Source organism: Sinocyclocheilus grahami, unplaced genomic scaffold (genome assembly GCF_001515645.1).
Source record: "Sinocyclocheilus grahami isolate Dianchi unplaced genomic scaffold, SAMN03320097.WGS_v1.1 scaffold1007.1, whole genome shotgun sequence".
Classification (NCBI taxonomy): domain Eukaryota; kingdom Metazoa; phylum Chordata; class Actinopteri; order Cypriniformes; family Cyprinidae; genus Sinocyclocheilus; species Sinocyclocheilus grahami.
This window is the reverse complement of record NW_015506186.1, coordinates 393371-402390: the sequence shown is the minus strand read 5'-3', so window position 1 is coordinate 402390 and position 9020 is coordinate 393371. Positions and strand designations below refer to the sequence as shown.

The 9020-nt window shown below is 42.4% G+C and overlaps 2 protein-coding genes across 2 annotated transcripts in view; both read right to left on the bottom strand.

Moving 5' to 3' along the window:
- Window positions 1-1335, bottom strand: LOC107565552 (E3 ubiquitin-protein ligase DZIP3-like). Its single transcript, XM_016250802.1, has 3 exons — window positions 1204-1335; window positions 258-350; window positions 1-182 (listed from the first exon to the last, which is right to left on the bottom strand). The coding sequence occupies exons 1-3, from the start codon at window positions 1333-1335 to the stop codon at window positions 51-53; spliced, it is 357 nt and encodes a 118-aa protein (XP_016106288.1). The 3' UTR covers window positions 1-50.
- A 657-nt stretch (window positions 1336-1992) lies between these two features.
- Window positions 1993-9020, bottom strand: part of ttc3 (tetratricopeptide repeat domain 3) — a 40098-nt gene continuing 33070 nt past the window's right edge. The window contains exons 36-45 of the mRNA XM_016250791.1: window positions 7729-7813; window positions 7528-7629; window positions 7267-7445; window positions 5435-5531; window positions 5234-5335; window positions 4973-5151; window positions 3416-3542; window positions 3196-3333; window positions 2250-2342; window positions 1993-2174 (exon numbers count right to left, since the gene is read on the bottom strand). Coding sequence (XP_016106277.1) covers window positions 2043-2174; window positions 2250-2342; window positions 3196-3333; window positions 3416-3542; window positions 4973-5151; window positions 5234-5335; window positions 5435-5531; window positions 7267-7445; window positions 7528-7629; window positions 7729-7813 — 1234 coding nt within the window. The 3' untranslated portion in view covers window positions 1993-2042. The remainder of the gene's footprint in view (window positions 2175-2249; window positions 2343-3195; window positions 3334-3415; window positions 3543-4972; window positions 5152-5233; window positions 5336-5434; window positions 5532-7266; window positions 7446-7527; window positions 7630-7728; window positions 7814-9020) is intronic.

The window sequence follows — 9020 nt, the reverse complement described above, 5'->3', positions numbered from 1 at the left end:
TGAGTGTGTGATTATGAAGATAAGACTGGTGCAGATGAACATACAGTGGGTCAGTTAAAGGCGGCGGCGGGCGTGTGGCTCCTGCGGTGTCTGCCGGGCAGCATGGGAAAGTCCTCCGGTAACAGCGCGTGCTCTCGACAGGTGGGACACGTGCTCTGCTCCTTCAGCCACGACTTTATACACTGAAACACACACACAGAGCATCAGTCTACATCCCACAGCTACCAGACGCTCAGCAGACGAGAGCAGAGCCTCACCTCTCTGTGGAAGCTGTGGCGGCACTCCAGGACACACACTTCCTCTGGACTCATGTCCTCGTGACAGATGATGCACGGATCCTCCATGTTCAGCTGAGGCACACACATGTTCACATGCTCAGTGAGGTTAGACTTAACGCCTTTTCACACTGAATGCGAAAATTCGGTGCAACAATGCTTCTGAGTCGAAACAATAGATCCCTAAGCCAGGGCTCCAGACTGCTATTTTTTCTGCCTGTGCGACTAAATTGTGTGAGCGGTCACACTGGCGCAACCACCGCGTTGTGCTGCCATTTCTGTAGCATATGAGAAACAGCAAACGAAACAAAGCATAACGAAACCGCGCTTCTCGTTTAAACTGCGCAGCGCTTCGAGTGTAGAGCCTGGTTTATACTCGCCGCGTCAGAAGTCATACAAACACATGCATGTATATATTTAAGAAAAATATGTTTACATATATAATATAAATGTATATATTTTCAATATATATACACTGTATGTGCGTGTACTTATATATACATAAATATACACAGTACACACACATATTATGTAAACAAAAACTTTTATTTTGCATGCTTTGCATTTGCAAGATTAATCTTTTGACAGCACTAGTTATAAGCAAATCCATTAATAATGACATACATTTTCAAGTGAAGCTTGATGCTAATTGTACCTCTAATTATATTTTAGGATGTATTCTTGTAAGCATTATAGATAGTTTGTGTTTCTGGTGTAGAACCAAATTGAATGCAGCATATTAAGCAGCGGACGATGTTAAATCCATATACGAGATACACATCTGAGGAAAAATGCATGGTTGGTCAGCGTTACCTAGCGAGCAGCTGTGAATTAGCAGAAAGTGATCAATCGAAGTGAAAGCACCGTTCGTCATCGAACAGCCTTTAGACGAGCACAGTGACAAAGCGTGTGTGTGTGTGATTGTTACCGCCAGCGCCGTGTTGCGATGTTTCTCTGACACGTTCTTCCACACATGTGTAAGTGGCGGCCCGGTGGCTCTGACAGCGGCATCAGACGGAGGAGTCATATGACCCAGAGCGTCTCTACCCGCGAGGTTCATCTGCTCCTGCAACGATTATGGTAAGGGGCGTTACATTTCCGACGAGTGCTTGCGGTGTTCGGCCAATCACAATGCACTGGGTCAGCTGGCCAATCAGAGCAGACTGCGCTTGTCGGAAGGAGGGACTTTGTAGAAAACGAAGCGTTTGAGAGAGGCGGGGCATAGGGGACCTACAATAATGTACAGTATTTGGAAGATAGGGTTTTTTGAACATTAAAGCATGTCAACATATTCTGTTACACCAAATAATGATCTTTAAAAAAAGCATCATATGACCCCTTTAAATGTATTATAATTATAGAAATAATGGTACTAAAAATATTAGAATCAATTGCACACAAAATGATATTAGTTTGACATTGATTTCAATTATTTATTATCAGCTATCCCCCAGTCTGAATCTGATCTGCAGAAACACGGCACGAGCTAGCGTCTAGTGTCTAAAACACACCAACAGCAGGAGACCGCTTCTTTGGTTAAATGTTTTAATGAAGTAAAATTTCAAGGTAAAATGACAAGCAAAGGTAAAAGTGGAAGAGTAAAACCAGTTCACGTAATGAACTTTATTACAGGAATGAAAACACAAATGTGCCCTGAAAGTAAACATCACCGATTGGTCCGTAGAGTTTCCGACACCCAAAACAAGGGTCATTACTGTGAGTGTGTGATTATGAAGATAAGACTGGTGCAGATGAACATACAGTGGGTCAGTTAAAGGCGGCGGCGGGCGTGTGGCTCCTGCGGTGTCTGCCGGGCAGCATGGGAAAGTCCTCCGGTAACAGCGCGTGCTCTCGACAGGTGGGACACGTGCTCTGCTCCTTCAGCCACGACTTTATACACTGAAACACACACACAGAGCATCAGTCTACATCCCACAGCTACCAGACGCTCAGCAGACGAGAGCAGAGCCTCACCTCTCTGTGGAAGCTGTGGCGGCACTCCAGGACACACACTTCCTCTGGACTCATGTCCTCGTGACAGATGATGCACGGATCCTCCATGTTCAGCTGAGGCACACACATGTTCACATGCTCAGTGAGGTTAGACTTAACGCCTTTTCACACTGAATGCGAAAATTCGGTGCAACAATGCTTCTGAGTCGAAACAATAGATCCCTAAGCCAGGGCTCCAGACTGCTATTTTTTCTGCCTGTGCGACTAAATTGTGTGAGCGGTCACACTGGCGCAACCACCGCGTTGTGCTGCCATTTCTGTAGCATATGAGAAACAGCAAACGAAACAAAGCATAACGAAACCGCGCTTCTCGTTTAAACTGCGCAGCGCTTCGAGTGTAGAGCCTGGTTTATACTCGCCGCGTCAGAAGTCATACAAACACATGCATGTATATATTTAAGAAAAATATGTTTACATATATAATATAAATGTATATATTTTCAATATATATACACTGTATGTGCGTGTACTTATATATACATAAATATACACAGTACACACACATATTATGTAAACAAAAACTTTTATTTTGCATGCTTTGCATTTGCAAGATTAATCTTTTGACAGCACTAGTTATAAGCAAATCCATTAATAATGACATACATTTTCAAGTGAAGCTTGATGCTAATTGTACCTCTAATTATATTTTAGGATGTATTCTTGTAAGCATTATAGATAGTTTGTGTTTCTGGTGTAGAACCAAATTGAATGCAGCATATTAAGCAGCGGACGATGTTAAATCCATATACGAGATACACATCTGAGGAAAAATGCATGGTTGGTCAGCGTTACCTAGCGAGCAGCTGTGAATTAGCAGAAAGTGATCAATCGAAGTGAAAGCACCGTTCGTCATCGAACAGCCTTTAGACGAGCACAGTGACAAAGCGTGTGTGTGTGTGATTGTTACCGCCAGCGCCGTGTTGCGATGTTTCTCTGACACGTTCTTCCACACATGTGTAAGTGGCGGCCCGGTGGCTCTGACAGCGGCATCAGACGGAGGAGTCATATGACCCAGAGCGTCTCTACCCGCGAGGTTCATCTGCTCCTGCAACAGGAAGCACTTCGTCACTCCACACACACACTCACACACTCACACACTCACTCACTCACACGAGACGGTTACGCACACGCGTGTTCTCCTGATGGTCCAGGATGAGCTGAGCCACTCGGTTGATGACGTCATCATAGGTCACCGTGCTGAGAGCGCCTCCGCTGGACACACGGACCTCCTGGATGAACTTGCTCAGAACCCGCCTACACACAAACACACTGATCACCAACTCACCAGCGCTCAGACCACTGGAGGAATTATCATTCATTCATGTTTCTGAAAGAATCTCTTCTGCTCAGCAAAGCTGCATTTATACTAACACAGTAAAAACAGTGAAATATTACTAGAAATTAAAATAGCTGTTTTCTATGTTAAAGGAGACATAACAGTTTCACCCAATCTCGTGTTAATCTTGAGTACCTATAGAGTAGTACTGCATCCTTCATATCTCCAAAGAATCTTTAGTTTTATCATATTTATAAAAGAAAGATACAGCATTACGATTCTCTCCGAAAACTCCTGGGGGCGTGTCGTGGGCGGAGCTAAAGAGTGACGAGCACTTGAGCGCCGACTGCCAGCAACACAGAATCATGACCGGGATCTTTAATAGCTGGGACCGTTCCATCTTTTGGTATCAAACGTTGTGCAAATCCAGCGTCGAACTGGGCCTTGTTTATAAAACGTTGGCCAACACACTTGCAAAACTATTTTGCTGCCCCTGAAAACAAACTGCATCCACTGTTCACGTAACGCTGGGTTCCACCCTTCATGACGTCATGAACAGCTATGCTCAAAAAAAACTCTCTGAAACTTGTACGAAACCCTGAGGAGTTTATTTGGCACAGAAATACTCCATTCTACATCCAAAACGTTTTTTGAAACTTTGGCTATGTTTAGCATGAGATTACAGCTCTTTACCAGTGTAAATAACTCAAAATGCATGAAATAGCATTAGACCCCCCCCTTTAAGCTGTAATGTATTTCTGTGATGCGCAGCTGTATTTTCAGCATCATTCCTCCAGTCTTCAGTGTCACATGATCTTCAGAAATCAGTATAATATGCTGATCTGCTGCTCGAGAAACATTTCTTTATCATCAATGTTGAAAACAGTTGTGCTGCTTCATTAAGTTTCAAAAAGTTTGGGCTAAGATATAAAAAAAAGAATATTTGTATTCATCAAGGGTGCATTAAATTGATCAAAAGTGACAGTAAAGACATTTATGATGTTACAAAAGATTTCTATTTTAAATAAATGCTGTTCTTTTGAACTTTCTATTCATCTGTGAATCCTGAAAAATAAAATGCATCACAGTTTCCACAAAAATATTGTGCAGCACGACTGTTTTCAACATTGATAATAATCAGAAATGTTTCTTGAGCAGTAAAGCAGCATATTATACTGATTTCTGAAGATCATGTGACACTGAAGACTGGTGTAATGATGCTGAAAATCACAGAAATACATTACAGTTTAACAGAAATTCACATAGAGAACAGCGGTTTTAGATTGTAATAATATTTCAGATTTTTGCTGTGATGTGCAGCAGCGCTGAGCAGAGTGTTTTCTCTCAGAAGCGTGCCTGACACTGCTGCTGCTGCTGGTCTCTGTGTTGTGTTGTGTTGAAGCAGCACCTGTTGTAATGAGGGAACATCATGTGGAGTCGCTCCAGGATCCGCTCGTACACGGTGAGGTGTGGCGGCGCTGGGGGCCCTTCGGGAAGTCGGTCTGTCGGTGTGCTGCGTCCTGTGCGGCCGGGAGGAAGTGACACGTACGGCCCGTAGAACTGAGGAACCGGAGGAGGAAGCATGGCCTGCAGGACACAAACACTGATCAGAAGACGCGTGATGACCCTTGACTTTCACGTGACCCACAGAGTGAGCGGCAGCTCTCACCGGTAGAGCGGGTGCTGCGGGGACGCTGGGAACGCAGATATCAGGCAGTGAACAGAGTCTGGTGCCGCTCTTCACCTCATCCATCTGAGCCTCAAACTCCATCTGAAAGAACACAGAGAAATTCAGAGCTCGTTAAGCAGAATGGATTGGGCTCCGTCTCAACACACAGCAAGCGGTCTCTGGCAACAGAAGGAAGCTCACCTGCGTCCTGTTGATTTTGTCTTCAGCGTCGCACATGTGTTTCTTCCAGTCGTCTATGGCTGACAGCAGCGCACCGGAGGGGAAACTGCAGCACAATTAACATCAGACACATCTAGGGTGTGCGATATTGGCAAAAAATAAATCACAATCATTTCTGGGATTTTATTGATAACGATAATCAGACAATATTTTTCTGAGTGTGTTATTGTGCTGATATCTTAAGGACTGCCGTGGACAGCTGACTCTAAAGTGTTTGATATTCTTTATCATCAGTCCATTCACAGCACTGACAGAAATTAATCTTTTACAATAAGTTTAAATTGATTTTTACATTTTATGGCCATCTTTACCTTTATAAAGCCATTTTTTTCTAAAAGTGTACATCATCTTTTGAGTCAAATTCTTACATTTCATCAGTGAATTAGAATAAGACATTTGGGCTGTTACAGAGCAAATTAAATCAGTATCAATAAAATTAATCTTTGCAGCACAGAGGAAACACAGCAGCTGCATCTGAAGAGGTGTTTAGATGTGTTTACACACGGTTTCTGAAAGAATCTCTTCTGCTCAGCAAAGCTGCATTTATACTAACACAGTAAAAACAGTGAAATATTACTAGAAATTAAAATAGCTGTTTTCTATGTTAAAGGAGACATAACAGTTTCACCCAATCTCGTGTTAATCTTGAGTACCTATAGAGTAGTACTGCATCCTTCATATCTCCAAAGAATCTTTAGTTTTATCATATTTATAAAAGAAAGATACAGCATTACGATTCTCTCCGAAAACTCCTGGGGGCGTGTCGTGGGCGGAGCTAAAGAGTGACGAGCACTTGAGCGCCGACTGCCAGCAACACAGAATCATGACCGGGATCTTTAATAGCTGGGACCGTTCCATCTTTTGGTATCAAACGTTGTGCAAATCCAGCGTCGAACTGGGCCTTGTTTATAAAACGTTGGCCAACACACTTGCAAAACTATTTTGCTGCCCCTGAAAACAAACTGCATCCACTGTTCACGTAACGCTGGGTTCCACCCTTCATGACGTCATGAACAGCTATGCTCAAAAAAAACTCTCTGAAACTTGTACGAAACCCTGAGGAGTTTATTTGGCACAGAAATACTCCATTCTACATCCAAAACGTTTTTTGAAACTTTGGCTATGTTTAGCATGAGATTACAGCTCTTTACCAGTGTAAATAACTCAAAATGCATGAAATAGCATTAGACCCCCCCCTTTAAGCTGTAATGTATTTCTGTGATGCGCAGCTGTATTTTCAGCATCATTCCTCCAGTCTTCAGTGTCACATGATCTTCAGAAATCAGTATAATATGCTGATCTGCTGCTCGAGAAACATTTCTTTATCATCAATGTTGAAAACAGTTGTGCTGCTTCATTAAGTTTCAAAAAGTTTGGGCTAAGATATAAAAAAAAGAATATTTGTATTCATCAAGGGTGCATTAAATTGATCAAAAGTGACAGTAAAGACATTTATGATGTTACAAAAGATTTCTATTTTAAATAAATGCTGTTCTTTTGAACTTTCTATTCATCTGTGAATCCTGAAAAATAAAATGCATCACAGTTTCCACAAAAATATTGTGCAGCACGACTGTTTTCAACATTGATAATAATCAGAAATGTTTCTTGAGCAGTAAAGCAGCATATTATACTGATTTCTGAAGATCAGAGAACAGCGGTTTTAGATTGTAATAATATTTCAGATTTTTGCTGTGATGTGCAGCAGCGCTGAGCAGAGTGTTTTCTCTCAGAAGCGTGCCTGACACTGCTGCTGCTGCTGGTCTCTGTGTTGTGTTGTGTTGAAGCAGCACCTGTTGTAATGAGGGAACATCATGTGGAGTCGCTCCAGGATCCGCTCGTACACGGTGAGGTGTGGCGGCGCTGGGGGCCCTTCGGGAAGTCGGTCTGTCGGTGTGCTGCGTCCTGTGCGGCCGGGAGGAAGTGACACGTACGGCCCGTAGAACTGAGGAACCGGAGGAGGAAGCATGGCCTGCAGGACACAAACACTGATCAGAAGACGCGTGATGACCCTTGACTTTCACGTGACCCACAGAGTGAGCGGCAGCTCTCACCGGTAGAGCGGGTGCTGCGGGGACGCTGGGAACGCAGATATCAGGCAGTGAACAGAGTCTGGTGCCGCTCTTCACCTCATCCATCTGAGCCTCAAACTCCATCTGAAAGAACACAGAGAAATTCAGAGCTCGTTAAGCAGAATGGATTGGGCTCCGTCTCAACACACAGCAAGCGGTCTCTGGCAACAGAAGGAAGCTCACCTGCGTCCTGTTGATTTTGTCTTCAGCGTCGCACATGTGTTTCTTCCAGTCGTCTATGGCTGACAGCAGCGCACCGGAGGGGAAACTGCAGCACAATTAACATCAGACACATCTAGGGTGTGCGATATTGGCAAAAAATAAATCACAATCATTTCTGGGATTTTATTGATAACGATAATCAGACAATATTTTTCTGAGTGTGTTATTGTGCTGATATCTTAAGGACTGCCGTGGACAGCTGACTCTAAAGTGTTTGATATTCTTTATCATCAGTCCATTCACAGCACTGACAGAAATTAATCTTTTACAATAAGTTTAAATTGATTTTTACATTTTATGGCCATCTTTACCTTTATAAAGCCATTTTTTTCTAAAAGTGTACATCATCTTTTGAGTCAAATTCTTACATTTCATCAGTGAATTAGAATAAGACATTTGGGCTGTTACAGAGCAAATTAAATCAGTATCAATAAAATTAATCTTTGCAGCACAGAGGAAACACAGCAGCTGCATCTGAAGAGGTGTTTAGATGTGTTTACACACGGTTTAATGCAGGACATGAATGCATTCAACCTGCAGTTACACGTGCATAAATAATGTTTTGATATATTAAAACGTTGAATACTGATATTTGAAATTATAAAAAAAAAATGAAAAGATACTTTAAATGTGAAATTAAAACCGCCAGCAGGTGGCAGCAAGTCACTGTTAATAAGTGATTCATTGTTATTGAACCGACTCATTTAAACGCTTGATTCATGCTTGATTCATTCAGGAACGAAACACCATGTTGCACAGAGACTCAAAACAGTGCTGTGGCTGTGTTTGGAGTTATTTTTGTTGGTAAAATAGAGCACTACAGGCAATATGGCGTCTAAAACGTAAGTCTCTTAATATTAACTTCTTGTTTATTGAACTGTTGTATAAAATCAGTATCACATTTGTAATCATGTTGATTTTTAGAAGTGAAAACTGGCACTCTACGTGTGATATTGACTAACTTTCTTTCTGTGGTATTTTTGTGCATAATTATGTCTGTGCGAGTGTGTAAGACAGACTGTGCTCGCTGAGTGTGTGTGTGTACCCGTTTTTCTATTCTGGTGGGGACTTAAACCTGAATACACACAGACTCATGAGGACTCGTGTCACAGTGGGGACCTAAATTGTGGTCCCCACGGGTAAACAAGCTAATAAATCCCACAGAATTAAGTTTTTTGAAAATCTAAAAATGCAGAAAGTCTCCTGTGAGGGGTAGGTTTAGGGGTAGGGTTGGTGTAGGGCAATAGAATATA

What these genes read in the sequence shown, in the direction of transcription:
- LOC107565552 (XM_016250802.1), bottom strand. Translation starts at nt 1,335, where the DNA reads ATGAACCTCGCGGGTAGAGACGCTCTGGGTCATATGACTCCTCCGTCT. An exon ending in ATCGCAACACGGCGCTGGCG is followed by an intron (nt 351 to 1,203) that starts GTAACAATCACA and finishes TGTGTGCCTCAG; the next exon opens with CTGAACATGGAGGATCCGTG. An exon ending in GCCACAGCTTCCACAGAGAG is followed by an intron (nt 183 to 257) that starts GTGAGGCTCTGC and finishes TGTGTGTTTCAG; the next exon opens with TGTATAAAGTCGTGGCTGAA.